Here is a 19,215-nt window from a genome sequence, read left to right as displayed (position 1 = left end):
TGAAAATCATTCCCAGTCCTTAGCTTCAACGGCCCTTTAAGCAATGTGTATTTACTGTGTCTTGTTTCAATGTTGTTTCTTAAAGTTTACGTTTATTTATATTTTAAATATTTTTTCAGTACTTGCACTTGTGTGCACTTTCAATACCTGAGTGAACTGCAGTTTACAAGGTCATATCAGTTCTCAAGAGGAAAAAAGTTTTTTCTACCAATTTGGTTTTGGTTTGATGTTCCTTGGTCATTTGCTCCTGTTTTCAGCACAGAACTCTTCACCATTCTTCAGGGCCTCCTGGCTTGACTGAAGTACATGTTGGATCATATGAGCACAGATCACACATTGAATCCAGCTCCCAAGTATTATCTCAAATGATAACAGCCATCTGAGAATTTTCAACCTGGCTGCCATAGAAACAGAATGATTGCAAAATATCTTTGTAAATTCACGATGAAAACTATGATCAAGTTGGCAAGAGTCGGAAGAAGAAGCCGCTTGTCAGTCACAGTAATGTGTTTATATAAAATTATTTGAAAATGTCTGTATGTCGCAGGGCATGAAAGACTAATGTGTCATGTGATCAAGATAGCCAGCCACCCCTGGATAACACTAGTGCTGGATCTTTGCAGGGAAAGGCTGTCAAGATAAAATGAATAAGAGTCTGACTACAGGCCATGCAAAACAAATTAACAAGTCAGTCTTTGGTCCTATTGATAAGCACATAGATTATGTGCACTGAGTGACAATGAAATCCCGCCAGGCCCCAATAATTTTCCCCGCCCTGCAGCACAAAGAAACCTTTGTCTAGACAGCATCTATTACAATTCCAAGCTCACAGCTTCCTCAGACTGTCAGACATTCGCTGGAGTCAGCTGCTTTTCAGCCAAAATGCACTGATGGGAATCAGACGTAAAGGCAGCGTTATCTCCAGAGATAAGAAAAAAATAGCTTGGCAGTTTTTTCCCTTAGTATATAAATCGGTTTGCCTTAATTGAAACTAATAGCATTGTCAACATTGCATTCACATCTGCAGCATTCTTTGCACCGACAATATAATCTTGCTATTGTGAAGCCTTCCATAACATGATGTAAGTAAATAAATAATGGGTGGGTATTTACATATAAATAAAAAACTGAATGGGTATATAAAATAGTTTCACTTCATTTGAAAATTGAGTTTAGTTAAAACATACAGTTCCCCATTCTGTTGGGAGGGATTTGTGGTTTCCTTGGTAGCAGTGATTGACTCATAATGGATGTATGTTATTCATGAAATGGAACCAATCTCTCAGAAACCCAAAGAGATCCTTCACTTTTATTGTTTTTTTCTGACATGAAGCCAATCAGCTGGATATTAAATGCTGATGTGACATAACCAAGCAGCCACACCGGCATCGAATTGTAAATACAGAAAATTAAATGCAAGATATTTATTTCTGGAAGTAAATTCATGCAAAAGAATTCACTCTCAATGTTCTCCTTTGCATGATCATATCACAAAAATACATGTAAATATATTATATTTTAATAACCAGAAACATTTATGAAAAAATACCCTTTTGGAGAGATTTTTTAAAAATGCCAAAAACAAGTAATCCAAAATTGGCTTCTTCTTCCAAATGCAAAGACAGGTAAACGATCATCATATAGTAAGAAGGCTCTGTCGAGATCTCCCATCTCCATCCACAAAAGTCTTTTTTCTGTAGAAAATGTACACATTGGTTATAATGTGGCCAGATAAAGCAAACAGCGATGCAGAATGTCCTCTGTCTGATTAGATTTTGTTGAGTTCACAAATTTATTTCCGCCAGGTTGTTGTTGGTCACCGCGGGCGACGGCTTGCTCTTCAGCCCCTCCGTCCCGCACTTGGACGTGTCCAGGAAGAGCAGGCGGGGGGCACACAGGCTCAGGACGATCCGCTTGTACTCCTTGCGAAAGTTTTGGTTGAGCAGCCCGTAGACAACGGCGTTGAGGCAACTGTTGAAGTAGGCCATGAAGTAGCTGGTGACGAAGAGCCACTCGGGGATGAGGGGAGCCACCCTCAGCGGGTCGATGGCCACCGCCAGGCCGATAAAGTTGAGCGGCGCCCAGCAAACTGCGAACAAGACAAACACCACAAACATGGTCAGGAAGTTGCGCAGGTCGCCGGGCTTGACCTTCTGCTTGCCGTCCGGCTTGACCCGATGCTTTACCTGGATCACCAAAACCCAGATGCGCAGGTAGCAGAAGGACACCACCAGCAGCGGGATGAGGAAGTGGACGAGCACCACGGCGATGGTGTAGTACGAGCTGACCGTCTGCGCGAAGGTGCAGGAGAAGACCCGCGGGTCGTATTGCAGGGAGCCCACGAAGAAGTTGGGCACGGTGGCGATGGCGGTCAGGGCCCAGGTGAGGCACAGGTAGCAGCAGGTGTTGCGGATGCTGTAGAGCCGGTCGTACTGCAGGCTGTGGCAGATGTAGCAGTAGCGGTTGATGGCGATGGCGGTGATGTTGAAGATGGAGCCGATGACGCTTAGCCCCATGATGAAGCCGCTGATCTGGCAGTGGGTGTCTCCCATGGTCCAGTCGTTGTGGAATATGGCGGTGAGCACCAGGGGGTAGGGGTACACCGCCACCACCAGGTCCGCCACCGACAGGCTGATCACAAAGATGTTCCCTGTGGAGAGGGGAGGGTACATATGAGCGTGAGTGAGCAGGCCACTCAGGAGGCTAATAAGCCATGTATTTAAAATAACAGAATAAAGGCTTTTTTTCATCTGCAACCAATTTATGCCCAACCGAAAATCCAATTCTAAATGCAAAGCCACTGAACGTGGAATATTTGTCAAAAATGTATTAATCTGACCTACTGTGTTATATTAAGAATTGTTATGAACAATTCTCTCTATATGGGCTGTAGTGGCAAGAAGAATAAAAAACTGAAGTTTTATAACACCATGGAAGAATTCATTGCAGGCACTTAATGCATTGGATTTTTGGGCGTTGAAACCAAAACCCCCCTACGCTTGGCTACGACCCCCCCCCCCATAGTCTGTTCTGGCACAGTTTGATTTGAGTATCGAGTATTGACATACTACAAGTATCTTGGATAACAGACACATGTTGCAATGAAAATTTGTTTTATTTTTATTGAATGCCCCTTGTAGTGTACCCAGGATATAATAGCACATATGATTCTTGAGGTCAAGACCAGAATCATGTCCTTTACAGGGGACAAAAATGAATTGCTGGATTTTAGGAGGGTATTTTGATGTGCATCCATGTCCTGCCAGGAGTTTTACTAACGTCTAAAGCACAAAGTGATACAGGGCTGAGCTTTCTAGCCAGCAGGACTGGGAGGTATAAAGCTCTCAATGCACTCAGGGATTATGGGTATCAAATCAGATCCGATTACCAGCTGAGTCCCTAAATGTATTAATGTGATTCTGGAATATATTTTGATGCAATGGATTAAATCCATTTATCACTACAGTTCAAGCTGTCAGTGAGCTCAGTTCCATTTGCAAAGACTTTGAGGGCAGGGATGGTTTAGTTCATATACATAGGGAGTGACACAGATATCATTCCCATTATAAACCACTGGGCTGTATTTCTAAAAGCAAGCGGTGTGTAATTTATTTTTCTTGGGATAATATTTCGTTTTCTTTCCTGGTAGGGATTTAGTGTAAAACTTGCGAAGCCTTTCAGTGACCAAGTTGTTCATTTTTTCTTTTTTCCTTTTTCTGAACAAGACTTTCTCCGAAAGGGTCAATCATAAGACAACACCTACCAACATCACAAGATAAGAAGCTCTAACAGAGCTGTTATTACTTTGGCACTGATACTGCAGCCTTATGGCTGATGGAGAGGATGCATTGTTTGTAAAATAAATATGTTTTTTAAGCAGTGTGTCTGTTTGTGTGTGTGTGTGTGTGTGTGTTTGTGCTGAACAGACTCTGCATTTGGATAAAAATCAACCACTAACAGGGGGTTACTTGGTGGGGGTGTCCAGAGATGTTACATGGAGTCATGGCAGGAATCTGGGCAGCGTAGCACCATGAAAGAGAAAACTTTGAGCACTCATGCAGACATGTGGAGGACCACCCCCTGTGGTAGCATCGCTGCAAAGACTCCTTCCTGTCAGATTCTGTTAAAATGCCTCCAACTGCACAGACATAGCAGCCTAAGACGATGAGATCAGGTCACTCAGGCCCTCAAGGCTTGTCATACACGCTGGACATTGAATGCGTGCTTTGTGCTTAAAAAGCAAAAACAACTTTCCCAAGCCGGATTTTCCGAATCGTTGTGGTGAGGTCCGCAACAGCGCCAACGTGGGTGCGTAATCAGAGTGCTGCAGGCTTGGGGCGTAGGTGAGGGTAATTCAGTTCAGATTAACCAAAACTCTAAATATAGCATGCAAAACAAAGAACAAGCGTGTTTGAGGCAAACTCAATTAATGACGTATATTTTCCATTGGAAAACATTTTGTTTGCATTCATTTTTTTCATCAGTTCTCACACACGTGGGCAGGTTCATTTGGATTCAAAGGAACTGGGTCACCAAGAGATGATGGAGGGGGAAAGGTCTTATGAAGTGTTCTGCTCATATGAAGTGTTCCGTGTGCATCACACATCAATGGCTCTATGAGACTCTTTGATAATAAATAAAATATAAATATCAGAAATATTAACAACAACACATTAAATATGAATATTATTTACAGAGATTTCTTTCTTCTGTTGATTATTAGCATTACATGGTGAGGTCACAAAACCAGCAATGTGGTTCTGATCTGCATTTTGAAATCAGTTCCAAGAGGCACAAGGATGGAGTCTCAAAGTAGTCAACACAGGTTGTTTTCCATTTTTTTTAAATGATCAGTTTCCTTAGTTAGGAACACCCAAACGTACTTCTAGGCCTGTTCCTCCACTGCAACATTCTCATTCAGTTCAAGAGTCCACAGACTAGAATGCGTCTCTGACTAGAACACTTCTCTGCACTGTTCCAATCCAGAACTTCGCTGCTTAAGCCATCAGGTAATAGGCTGACAGCGGTTGCCCAACAAACAAGAAGAGAAATCCCTTGCACAGTAAGATGGACAGCCGACCAAAAACCTCCACCCCTGGGTGGCACTGTGACTGCCTACCGCCACCTCAGTGCACCTGCAGGGCTGCGTCACTCAGCACTGCTCGATGCCACAGGAGTGAAATTCTCTTTGTGCAAGAGAACTCCTACAGTGGAAACTGCACAACAGAAGTAAGGAGGTAATTAAGAAGATGGTTTGCGCGCTTGGATTTCCGCCATAATCTTTATGACAACGATTTATCATTGCGATGATTTTTATGGCTGGGAGCAGAAAGCATTTACAGTAGCTGTGAGTGAGCTTGGCATGAAACGCATGCTGTGGAAAAAGACGGTCAGTAGTAGGGTTGCCAGGTGCTCAGCTTTGAACCGAAATAGCTGGTTTTTAAAATAGTTGTACAGGTCCAGTGTATGATATTGACTGGACAATATAAATGATCGCTCTGGATGTCTGATTGAAATTTGACCCAAAAGAATTTTCCCGATCCATGATCCCAAAATGTGGTCATATTACTGATATACCTTCACCACCAATAGGGCTAGCAGTCTGTCTCTGATATTAATAAACAAACATTTTTTTCTTTTTATAGCTCAATTCCATACCTCATAAATGATACATTTTTGATTCTATTTTATTTTGGTCTCCATAAAATATATTAGGCTTTGCCAAGGACTCTTTGCGGTCCCTGAACCCCATTCTGCAAACCCTGCTTTAGGCTGTTTGGCTCTGGAGGAGTGTGTAGGATGTATGTTCAATGCAGGGCTCTCTCTCTCTCTCTCTCTCTCTCTCTCTCTCTCTCTCACACACACGATTCCCATGCTTTGTGAAGATGGCAACATTCCGACATGCACATGTGCAAATCCTTCCATTTTTGTAGTGAGCACTCCTTCTCTCTTTCGCTTTCTCCTGCTGGAGCAGCAATGGTTGTTGTGTCGCTTGAGGTTCCACAACATGACAACCCAGTTATTATTACAGTCCACTGTACTGACGAGCCTGAGGGAGACAGCTGTGAACGATACTGAAGATAAGCCAGGCAAACCACAGCAAAGCCCTGTTTTCCTATCATCTGATCTGGAAACTGGGCATCCCACTAGGCCCACATTGTCACTCAGGAATGAAATTCTTTTCAGATGGTCTGACGAAACAACAAAGGGCCACAGGGCCAGTTACATGATATATATTTTTGGAAACATTAGCAAGCATTGCTTTCAAATATAGCCTGTTCACTTTGTGAGAGCTAAGACAGCCGATACTGTTTGTTGTACCTTGGCCTCATTTTGATATCAATACTTGTAACAGCAGGCCTAGGTTTTTCCAGTTTTCTTTCATGACTTATACCTAGTGCTTTGTATTTTGATATTTGCATTCGAACGTACCGTTTATGTGAGATGTTGCAGAATTAGGCTTTTGAACCAGTACAACCTCTCAAAAAGAATTAGAAAGCTATGTAATAATGAACTAGATATGTTCAGAGGCCCAGAACAACTTTTAGAACTACCACTGACTATGTATACCAGTAAATACACGTTTATAGCACAATGCTACCCAACATGACAGTGCTGTTGGGCAGTCTTTTCTTGATGCACACAGAGTTGTGAAAGTTCGATGCTTCGGGCAGGGCAAGCTGATTTGTGCAAGGCGACCGGACCGCTCATCTCGTGGAACTGAAGGCCCTGAGTGTGCGAACCTCCAGCGTTTCTCAGGACGCTGACGCAAGCGTGGATCCCTCAGAGCCGCGGCGTGTCCAGGATGTGGCTTCAGTCCAGAGTCTGAGAATCCTCTCCACCGCATCGTTTACTTCCTCCCCTCAGCTCCTCATGCATTTGTGACCTCAGCGCTAAGGACGGCTGGGAAAACTGGGGAGAGTCCTGGATGTTTCGCCCACATGTTTCTTCATTTTCATCACGTTCTTCTCATCTCATTCTATGTACTTTTTGTTCTACGTCTTCCTTCTCCTTCCTCTGTTTTACTAGTAGTGACAGGGGTGTAGTAGGATTGGACACCTGCTGGCTTATATACCTGGTTGCGTTTCATTCTAAGCCCAAACTTTTATTTAGGAAAATGAAAGTTGGTGATGGCCCTCAAATCGACATCAACAAATCGACAGCGTTCTTGCAAGGTCAACAAAAAATGTAAATAAATGGCTGTGGTCATACTGTGCTCTCCCATCTTAATCATCAGTGTTCATTCGTCATAGTTACTGCTGACACAGCATGCTCGCGCGGCCTTGAGACTCATCCAGCCTGTAGAGTCTTTCGGATTTATTTCAGACCACCCCCCCCCACACACACACCCACACACACACACATCGCCATGCATTTCATCATTATTCCCAGTGAAAGTGCATATTCCTGTTTTCCAACAATATAAAATGGAAAATTAACATCCAAAGACTCACCATACAAGCAATAGTGGGGTGAATAATTGCAGTTCAGTTTGGTTTACAGTTCCTGGAGTTTACAACCATGGCTCCAGGCCTGAGCCTTCTCTATGTGGTTGCTCTATGACTTGGACAAATAAAACTTTCAAATTTTTATAAACCGCTATAAAATATTGATGTACAAATTAGACTGGGCATTATATTAGCTCCCCTCAGCCACAAAGACCACTTAACTCTGGTGTCAAGCTGTGGTAGCACATAGCTACACACACGTGCATGCGCACGCACTAAACATTTATGAGGAAAGCAGCATGATGCAGTTCCATACACGGGAACAAAGGTTATGGGCCTCGGAGCCCACAGCTTTACTGTGCGATTTGTCAGCAGGATCTCACTCTGTACTTCAGCACACCAGAAGGTCTGCCTCTGAGGCTGTGTGTGCGTGTGTGTGTGTGTGTGTGTGTGTGTGTGTGTTGGTGTGTTGCGTGCGAGTGGGTGTGCGTGTTGTGGTGGTGTGTTGTGGTGTGTGTGTGTTTTGCGTAGTGGGTGTGCGTGTGTGTGTGTGTGTGTGGTGGTGTGTGTGGTGTGCGTGGTGGTGGTGTGCGTGTGTGTATGTGTGTGTGTGTGTGTGTGTGTGCGTGTGTGTGTGTTTGCGTGCGTACGGTGGGTGTGCGTGTGTGTGTGTGTGTGTACGTGAGAAAGCATAAACTGGATGGTGAAACACGCACCACTTTCCGCTGGGACACTAAAGCATGCTTCTGTCCAGAATGTTCTGGCATGGCTTCCCCCCGCCCCGGGTGCTGTCCTCAGCAGACCTGTAAGGACACTCAGCCAGGTCACTGCTTCAATGCAGATATTTTCATGCCATGCTTCCACGAGCACTTTAAATATCCGGTATACGCGTCTAACATTTCATTTACAGCCATATGTCAACCTTTCCATTGTAATTTTATTTTTTAATTATGAATTTACAGTAGAACCACATTTCAGGAGTACTGAAGCAGAAATGTTCTTGCTTAACCACACAATTAAAGCACTGATGGGAACCTGAGGAGGAATTCGCCGCGGAGGATGTATCTGTGAGACGGGCGGACCGACGGGACTGTGTGAAGGCATGGGGTCTGCTGGGACTCATGAGTGCAGTGAAGCATGAATGAAGGTTTTTATTCATGTCACAGTCGCTCCTGTGTTTCCCCACATAAACGCTTCCCCTTCGCTCGGTCTTACGCAAGCGGCCCATCGAAGCCATGTCACGGTCCTGCCAGCTACCGTCAGCTGACGCATGGCAGGGATAAACAGAGTCCCCCAGCAGAGCCAAGCGTAGCCAAGCGGGGGGGCGGGGGGGTGGAGCTGGAGTTCCTGCACTCTCTGGACAACCAGGGGCCATGTGGGAGGAGTTTCAGTATTCACCAGAGAATCCCTACAGAGGTCATGTGGCTGTTCCCAATTGCGCCCACAGTTGATGGTAAAGTCTGTCTACAATGTCTATGAAATGTGGATCAAACACATGATGGGAAATGTATTACAAATTGCAGAGAACAGTTCAGTATAGCATAACTGTATTCAATTGAATTCATGTATTTATTTTAAAAATAAATATCAGTACATTTGATAATTTATGTATGTAATGTATTTAAGTCTTTCTCTGTGATTATGTCTATTTTAAAGAGGTATAATGAAAATGAACATTCTCCCAAAAATTTTATTCCCATTTCAATGTGTTCCAATTAGGGATGCACATTTTAAATAATTCCTTTGATAAATGATCTTTAATGTTAAAGTGTGAATAATGAATAATTGTTAAGGAAAATTCCATATCGCTCACCAATAAAAATGCAAGTGATGCCACAGGCAATGTACATTTCCTGACTCCAGGCATCATGAATTGGTTTCTTTTCACCCACATTCAAGACACATTTGACAAATAAACCTCAAAAATCACACTATGAAAGCACAGAACGATGTGTACATGTTTAGGTGGCTGTTACATTTAGATAAAAAGGCACCGTAATCCACGCAGTGCTGAGAATTTAGCGTTTCTTCCGTCTGCCTGATACACTGAAGTTGTCTATTGAAACAGTACAGATGTAGCCCAAGGATAGAGTGAGTCTTCATGTGTGTAGCCTAAAAATAAATGAAAGACACAGTTACAAAACTTTATTGTAACTTAATCCTACTGGTAGGTCATTGTTTCAATGGGGCATCGACAAGGCAAAAGGAACATAGAGATAAAGATCTGCACTTGAAATAGATTGAGTCAGCAGGAGAGGGAATGGCCACAAAGATGTAATACACTCTCCAGGTCCAACCCCCAAAGGAAGAAAATTGAAGCAGTCAGTTATAGGTCTGTAAATAACAACAACATTTAGTGATATCTTTAAAACATTGCCATTTTCGAAATTCCAAAAAAGTGACTGTGTGGCATTATGCACTTGGCTAGCAATGGCTAAGGGCACTCACCCACAAAATGACATTGTTAACATTGCTTCTGCAATCAAGCATACAAACTGAAACTGTTTGATTATGGTCAGATAGCTAAAACTTTTCATGGTCATGGACCATAACACAGTTGATGTGGTGCCTTACAAGGGGATTCAGTTTGATATAAGATATCAGGGAATGAGGATTGATATCTCAGGCCACTGAGTTAGATCACACCAGTCTGTGACTGCATAAGGACAGCACTTGAGTCCTATTTGATTTATTTTGCCAATATCTTTGCTGATCTACAGGGAACAACAAATCAGTGTAATTTGCTAACATTATACTAAAGTAGCAATGATAGCTGGCTTTATCTATGATGCGTCCCTATTCAGAACAGTGACAAAGGCGTGATCGTTTCCCACCTTGCTGGTTCCGTCTATGTGCCGATGACGTGTTATTGACCGCACCTGCATCAGTCCCCAGATGTAGCCTATATGTCCAAGCCTCTTTCAGTAGATTAAAATATACAGCTCTGTCTGGTGGATAATTAAAATCATTACTTTTCTCTGAAAGAGGGGCGGAATGTTAGGCGATCCCAAATAAAATTAATCTTTTTAATCAGTAAGCTTGATCAACGTGAATGTGTAATGAAGAATAATCAATCATTGGCTATTCATTGACATTCCTAATTCAAACACACATTCATCCAAAACATAGACAAAGTAATATCAAAGTTTATATTGAACAAACAAAACATGCAGAATAATAAAGGAATTATTACAGAGGCCTTGGTCATCAGGAGAAACTGCTGCACTTTTACCTTTATTTATCTCCTAGTGGCTGCAAGAATGGTAAATGGACTGCATTTATATAGCGCTTTTATCCAAAGTGCTTTACAATTGATGCCTCTCATTCAACAGAGCATTTAGGGGTTAGGTGTCTTGCTCAGGGACACTTCGACACGCCCAGGGCGGGGATCAAACCGACAACCCTCCGACTGCCAGACAACCACTCTTACCTCCTGAGCTATGTCACCCCATAGAACACGGCTAAATTTTGAAAGGGCTTGTCGCACTACCTTTTCTCTACTAGCATTTATGTTCTTCACTCAGGATCTGGTCTCAGGTTTAAAATCATTTTGGCAGGCTTGTCCTCTCCTAGCAAATACTGCAAATCACTCTTTTGACCCTATACTTGATGACTGATATATGAAAGGAGTTAATAACTTTAAGGATCTGTTTATGGACAAGGTGCTTCCATCTTTCCAGCAGTTACAAAGTATCAAAGATCAACGATTTTAAACCAACCTGATGAATTAAACCCTTTGACAACATTTTTAGGTATTATAGATCATAATCTAGTGAAACTCAGTTTAGAATGAAACAAAGTCATCTGTCATTCTTGGGCATGAAGGCTATCAAGGATAAAGTGCATCAAGGTACCCCCATATACCAATAAATATATATTTATAACACAAAGCTCTCCAAAACTACTGACAGCGTAAAAAAAATAGCACAGTCCAGGTCTCTTAAATTCAGAGGAAACATAAAATCACCTCAGAAGCAGCAGGCTAATGTATTTGTTTCAGTTCAGTTGATGCTTCCATTTTGCTGGACAAAATAGATTTAAAAAATAAAGCAAAACTTTAAAACAAGCTGAGCATTCGTTCTGACCTTGGTTTTCATAAAAAGCACTGAATGGCTAAGGCAAAATAAATCACAATCCAGTTTGCTTAAATTAAGCAGGATTTTACCAATCTTCCAGAAATGTCAGTCAATATTTTGTTTCATTACCAGGAAAACTAGCAAGCAAGTTTCTCACATGTTTCAGAGGAAATGCAGAGTGAGCCCATCTGAAAATGGCTTGTTATTCCAAATTGGTGGGAAATGGGTGAGTGGGGGGGGGGGGGGTGGCACTGAAGCATTCTCAGTCCAGAGATTCTTATCAAGAATACTTTTACTAACATTTTCAAATGTTTGACAAAACACCAGCAATGTATTTTTATTAATTATAATGCAGTTATTACTGCTTTATTAAACATAAGTAAACAATACATACATACATACATACATACTTACATACTATTCATAGTTCTGTGCGAATTTTCCAGGACTGAATCTGTAAATTCCAAGTTCCTTCTCTTTGACATTTAGTAACATATATACATAAGTGTTCTTTACATTTTATTCTAAAAGGATAGTTCACTCAATATCTGTCTTAATATATTTTCTTCAATTGGGAATTTGAACACCTATAAAACTGAACAATTTACTATATCACAATCTTCTTAGGATCACAACCATCTTAAGCAGGACATTCATTTCATTCACATGAAATGAAGACAAAGCTTTTCTACACTGTATAGGTCACTTCCACTAAAATTGCTCATTACAAAAATGCAAGGATTTGCACATATGCCTGTCGGAATGTTGCCATCTTCACAAAGCATGGGAATCATGTGAGAGAGAGAAAGAGAGAGAGAGAGAGAGAGAGAGAGAGAGAGAGAACCCGGAATAGGACATATATCCTTCACACTCCTCCACAGCCGAACAGTCTAAAGCAGGATTCGCAAAATGGGGTTCAGGGACCCCAAAGGGTCCTTGGCAAAGCCTGATACATATTATGGAGATCCATATATGGAATAGGAAATGTACCATTGACACACTGCTTACTATATATCAAGGTTGACTGCATACAAAGCATATCATCATATTTATGAAACTCTGGTTGCTCTTGTCAGAGTCTTAAAACTTGTCATTTCACCTTTAAAAAATGAGGACATTTGTTTTCTTTAACCATTTACCCATGGAACAGCAGAGGAACTGTATTCTATAGTTACGCAAGACATGCAAGTTTAATGGCTCCAGTGAAGCAAACTCCTGCCCCTGCTCCCTGAACAACGTCCTCTCCATGAGATGAGGTCGTTAAAATGCGGTTAAATATTTACTTTTCCACAATGGCTGCCGACAGAGAAACATACTTTTCTTTATTTGGTCCACAATTATTTAGTCATAAAAGTACTGGTAAATCTCATAACCCTGGCACACCCATGGAGACATTAACCACTGCAGAACATTTAGACTGACATTCGTTCTGTATGTCAGAGGACAGAAACCTTAGATTTACCTCTTTTCTCATGGCTCATGTCTAAGTGAAAGGAACTTGGGCATTTCCATGAGAAAACATGGGGGGGGGGGATCATAAGCAGTACAAAGATGAAGTGGTAAAAAGTGATCAGATTCACAGCACTGTAAGCTTTACAAATGCAGCATGCAGGTAAAATTTCAGACTGAAATAAATTAATGTATAAATATCATCTGTATTGTGTCTAAAAAATACAATTCTCAGAAACAGCCAAAAACTGTTTTTCATATACTAAAGACTATTATGATTATATCATTTGGGCTTTTGAACCTGCTATTTGGGTTAATGAGTATAAAACTTTGACAGCCAGATTAGAACTTTCAAATGTGAAAATGACAACAACAAAAAAGAACATAGGTATGAGGATTTTGTCCTGATGCCTATTGTAAGAACATCTTACTGAGCAGAACAGTCCAGTCCATATTGGTTTGTCACTTGTGACAATAAATACAGTATTTTAAAAAAGTAAATGCAAATAAAGAACCTGGTTACCTGTCTGTATATGTAGCCTAATCATGTGTCATGCAGCCAGATCAAAACAGCTGAATTCATGACAGTCTTCCCCGGTTTATGATAGTGAGAAATGTACAGTGAGGTGACTGTGAGAGAATGCAGGCCACGTGTTTGATTACCTAATGTGCCAACAGGGCTTTTAAACGGAAGAGGTGTTGTCAACCCCACCCAAACAAATGGAGTCTAAATTTATGTTTCCAGGCAGCCAGACAAAATTGATTCAGTGAGGTCTGAGAAAAAAAGACTGGTGGAACTTTATTTGAATTTATAATATATGAAGGTAAAACAGACAGAAACCTGTGTGTGTCTAACCGTGGCACCACACTGATGTGTGTATGTTGTGCGTCCTGTAGATTGCTGAAAGCAAACATGCTGCTGTCCATCAGGGCATATCTGGAGGACTCCGGATTAATTTGAAACTTTATCAGCTTCGGAAGCAAACACATTCGACTTCATCAGTGTCAGTCTGCCAAGACCTGCCTGCTATCCTTTTACATAAATTACATTTCCATATTTGGTGGAAGAGTTTAACTCACACAAAAACTGGTTGGAACAAGTGCAGAAGTGAAGGCATGTGGGGGGGCTGAGGGATTAACTGAACCCCAAAGCCAATCGCCCACAAATTCAGAGCCAACTGCCCCCGAACCTAGTCACCGGCCAGCCAATTTCACCCATACCTTGAAACTAGCTATCGTCACCTTAAAAATGTCAGATTCCTCAAGCTGTGAGAAAGGAGAATAGTAATTATAACAAAGAGCCAGGTTGTGAAAACGCCTCCTTGTCAGAAAGCAAAACTGGAGGTAAGACACAAATCAAGTCGCTCCACAAACACTCCCCACCCCAACTCCCACCCCCTCCACACCATGAGCTGCAGAGGAAAAGGTGATCCAACTTGGAAACCATCCCATTGTTAGCAAGGGTCTCAGCTTTTCACAGCAGACCAATTGGTCTTAAATTGCATGCAGCACTCACTTTTCCAAGTTCTCAACTTTGCATATTTATAGATGGATTACAGAGACTCCTGTTGGACATCCAAGGAGCTAAAGACAAATTATAGACAGCTGAAGAGAACTATGCATGTAGTTGCTTCTCTGTCTAAGCTCTCAATCTCCCTCTGCATCATGAGGTAGGAAGTCTATACCACAGCAGCATAGTGGAGACTTGAAAAACTTTCTGGAACTTTCTGGAACTCCCATAAGTACCCATGCACTATACAGTGACCTCCAGATAGCTCCTGACACTTATTTGCAATAAAATATAAAAGTATACACATTACATCCTAAAGACTCAGACTACCTACTGCAAGCATTTTTACATTAACAGCAAAACAACATGGTGGGTGGCCAAAACTCTGTTTTTGTGTTACATTTTATACCATAAAGTCCCTCCTAACCCTGTGGAAGATATTACCCACCAGGCCATTTGTTCACATAATGTGTGCAGATCACATTGTAATTTCTGTGTGTTTACTGAAGTTACGTGAACCTGGGTCGGTCAGGTCACCTGTACCTGCTGTGGAAACAATATCCTGGCAGGAGGACAATAAAGTGTCCATCTACTTATCCATCTATTATAAATATCCATCTGCTGGACCATTCCAACCAGTGGTGGTTTGCGATTTTAACTTGTGAGGTGGTAGAGTCAGTAAGTTTTAGGCATCATATATCTCAGCCTGATCTCATATTTTATTTGCTTGGCTCAGTTAACAGAACTTTTCATTGGCAGACAACTCGCATTTGCTTAAACACAACTGATGTAGTTTCGGTTATTTATCTCCTTCACGTAATGCAAAACAGCTTGAAAAAAAACTGACATTGATTTATCATTATAGAGACTCTGGGTGGGTCTCCCTGTAATTTCATACAGCTTTGGATGAAGTCCTAGTATGACTTGCTAACACCATTAAGAAAAGCCCAGCACTTCCCAAAGTCTGCACAGGTTAAATGATCTGTACTTCATAAGGATTCCCTGGATATGGGCACACAGAATGAAGAATAACTATCCATGTGTGCACACTATCAGTGGCCACATGACATGCTACATAAAGAAAAATAAAGCTACTGGAATGTAAAGTTAGGAGAATGGTAATTACTGTTGACTGATGCAGTTAATTCAGCTAATGAATTGCTTAAGGGCAAAGCATTTTTTATTTATTTTGAGAGTACAAAGACAGCACAGAATGATTATGAATGAAATATCCGATGTAGCAGTTAATTATGTCCCACGCATTGGAGATCAATCATTCAATAGTTTCACTGTACTCCGGTGGTCATTATATAGGTCAAGTGCACAAGAATGAAAATGGCGACTTCCAAAGTTCTCAAAATGCCAGGTTTTTGAAATCATTTGTCTTTGCATCTCTTTGCTAAATGAAAGCGGCGCCTGTTATGCCCTGCTAAACTGCCAGATCATCACATTCAATTATGTCATCCAAGCTGAAGCTGATTTAATGTGGTATGCGGTCCGCCTACAGGAGATCGTTTGAGTATCAGCTGAGTGCACGATTGATCCACACCACCATTGAACTAGTGGTGTACACACTGCCAGTGGCCACAAACAAACTGTTAATACAGTTTTTATTTGTTAATTTTGATTTACTTGAGTGTACTTGAGAAGTAAATATGCATAGTAGGGAAGCAACTTGACATGAAAGCTTGATATGAACTAATGAACACGTTGGGAAAAGATGCTGTTCATAACTCAGAATACCCTCTTTTGGGACATCATGGTTGGCTCCCTCCCTCCCCAGTACATTTTGTACAAGACATGATTGTGTGAATAAAATCAGGACAAAACTTTCAGCCAGCCATCAAACAGACATTTGTACCATGTGATACAATACTTTCCTGAGACAACAACAACCTCTTTTTAGCACATAGTAGAACCCTTTAAAAACAAACTCTGTTCAGCACATAAAGAACCCTTTAGCTAAGAGCAGCTAATGTGCCTTCACAATCAGTTAAGTAATGACAGACTGCTGTTGCGTGGATCTTGAGCCATGGCTGTTGCCATTGGTAACACTGTAACTTTGGGTACCAGACATATAATATTAAATTATCTGTTCATCTGGCCTTTACTGAGGGCAATCTACATTGTTTACAGTAACATCATCCATGTATGCAGTTTCCTGTACCTAGTCAAGCATACAGTAGCAGTGCTCAGTGTGAGATATAAACCCACAACCCTCTAGTTACAAACGATGGATACCAACATTTCTCAGCCACAAGAATTCACTGACTGCACTCATCTGGTGCAGTCATGGGGGATTGAGGAAAGGGCATCCATTATAACTACCACCTCACTTCCACCCTGTCCAGCATTCTAAAGCTATTTGCATGCACAGCCTTGCAATTTCTGCAAGATTATGGAACTACCCCACCACTCACACAGACCTGCCATTTTTCCACCAGAGGAGTGAATCATGACATTCAGATCTCCAGAAAATGAATGCTGAGACTAAATAACACATTTGGCTTCTGGCAGACCAAACTCATGATTTTACCCGCTCATGCGCAAAATGCATGCCACTAGTGCAGAATATTACAGTTTAGTCGTCTATAAAATAAGGAGTAGCTATTAATCATCAGAAGCAGGGACAATCTGTCTGGTCACATGCAAATATGTGTCAAAGTCATGTCTACAGTTTGTCCCTGGAACAGGTGTTCATTATGATATCCATGCGCATAGTATAGTTGTCTTTTCACCTGCATCACAGACACACTGTTGTAATAGTAGAGAAACGGCTCAATTTGTCAGGAAGGCACACGAAATTATGGGTTTTAAGATAACGCTCACGCAGTTTAAAGCAGGGCGGATCATTCAATCGGCGCAATGGTGGGTGTGACGGAATGAAAGTCAACAATCCACTCTGTTTAGGAAACTGAAATTCCCCGCAGAGACAGGATGACATCTCTCAAATCAACAGGCATTCTGCCTCAGTCAACCTGTGATTACAAAGCCAACAGGCAAATTGAATGCATTATTCATGAGAGCCCCGTGAATGTTCCCATTCACATCAAACGGGATAAATCACCGCTACTGAACCCCCTACCAAACCCCAGACTTTTGTCTTAGTTCGAACTAAAGGCATTAATGGACTTCCTCCAACTATGATATGAGAACACTCATGATGTTATGAGCATACAGTAATATTATTATAGAATCTGTGATTGTTAATGTCAGCCAATATATGGGCAGTCACAATGTATCATTACTCATAATCTTTAATCATAAAGCACACTGTAGTCATAATGTATGTGAGTTCTTACACATCACTTCAAGAGTTATCGCTTCCAAAATAATTTGTATAAACAAAGAACAAAATAAGTCCCGATGCTCACGCGAAGAACAGCCCAAGTCAACTACTATTTGGAGCATGATCTAATTTATACTCATTATTTCTGCTGGACATATGCACAGACAGGAGAAATGATGCATAGCAAGTAAAGTTAAGCTTCAATTTGATTCAAACTTCGATGATTCTGAACTGCCTCCAGTGATCGTTTTAATTTACCATTATGCCTAAACCCATTTTATTTAAATTGATTTTCAATGGCGCAGTCGTAGGCTATTCAACTTTCTGGAAATGAGTTACAAAGCCTCTTCACATTTTTATAATTGTAGAGAGCAATGCGAATATGTTTTATAAAGTGTCATCACCATACCTGCATTTCTCAGCTTCTTGTTTCTAAACACTGACAAAATAACCAGCAGATTCCCCAGTATGTCAACGATGATGGTAAATATCAGCACGCTGGCCAGCGCTGTTGTCACACCAGCGGACGAGGTCTGCGCCGTGAAGCTGCTCTCATTCGGACCGTGGGGTAGACAATCAACGCAGCTGACGTTATCCTCAAACTCCATATTCACAAATGCGACGCCCCGCGAAAACCAACTTTTTAGATAATATAAATATATTCATTGAGCTGACTGAATTAGTCCGAATACCGAAAACTTTTCGCCATGGACACATATTAATGAAGACTGCGGGTGGAAGCAGCAGTCTGCTGCCGTGTAGTAGCTTAGACACCAGGCTAGCCAATGTTTAATTGCTCGTAAGTAGGGTTAAATAATTATTGCCGACTTATTTTATTTGTTTAAGTCTGGGTGCACGTCCGCCCGCTGTGTCTTCGTCCGCTTTTCTTGAACGTGCCCACAGACATAGATAATTAGCCAATTTAACAGGAACGGTGGCCGTCATTGAAGTAAAATCCTTTGCTGACGGATGAATTAAAATCAATGTGAGGTGGTTGTGATTATTAGATTGGTTAAAACAAGGTATTTAAAAATGCTTGTATTGTCTCCTCTATCTTGAAAACGTGCGGGGTGTTTTTTTTTTTTTTTTCTTGAGAAGTTGATGGATAAACCGACAGACGAAAGTCCAATCGCTGGTAACGCAAACCGGAGGTCCCAAGACGGTGAGTAGGCTATCACGCCCACCAACGGCTTAAAAAGCAGCGATATATCAACCACTTGGGTGTTTTGTGGTGCTCTGGAAATTCGAACCGCCTGTTCTTGTCGGCATTTTAGACACCTATCAAAAGGCTTCAAGACTATGTTTTCGGGTCGTTGTTTTGTAAAACTAACCACAGTATCTCAACGCCCTCCGTGCAAGACTGTGACTTGTGCAGCTCACGCCTTGATTGGAAAGGGGGAAATAGCCCATTGCGCCACTCAGCCAATCGCCGCTGTTACTTGA

At 41.6% G+C, this 19,215-nt stretch overlaps 1 protein-coding gene across 1 annotated transcript; it reads right to left on the bottom strand.

Annotated features, from left to right (window-relative positions):
• Nucleotides 1–1,322: 1,322 nt before the first annotated feature.
• LOC135250317 (melatonin receptor type 1C-like) lies at nt 1,323–19,110 on the bottom strand. Its single transcript, XM_064326494.1, has 2 exons — nt 18,182–19,110; nt 1,323–2,650 (listed from the first exon to the last, which is right to left on the bottom strand). Exons 1-2 carry the CDS (start codon nt 18,378–18,380, stop codon nt 1,785–1,787), a joined length of 1,065 nt encoding a protein of 354 aa, XP_064182564.1. The 5' UTR covers nt 18,381–19,110; the 3' UTR covers nt 1,323–1,784.
• Nucleotides 19,111–19,215: the final 105 nt, after the last annotated feature.

Source organism: Anguilla rostrata, chromosome 3 (assembly GCF_018555375.3).
Source record: "Anguilla rostrata isolate EN2019 chromosome 3, ASM1855537v3, whole genome shotgun sequence".
In the NCBI taxonomy this organism is placed as follows: domain Eukaryota; kingdom Metazoa; phylum Chordata; class Actinopteri; order Anguilliformes; family Anguillidae; genus Anguilla; species Anguilla rostrata.
This window is presented reverse-complemented; position numbering and strand designations above follow the sequence as displayed.

Coding starts and splice junctions, on each gene's coding strand:
- LOC135250317 (XM_064326494.1), bottom strand. CDS start 18,380: ATGGAGTTTGAGGATAACGTCAGCTGCGTTGATTGTCTACCCCACGGT. Junction 2,651..18,181: donor CAAGAAGCTGAGAAATGCAG/GTATGGTGATGA, acceptor CCCTCTCCACAG/GGAACATCTTTGTGATCAGC.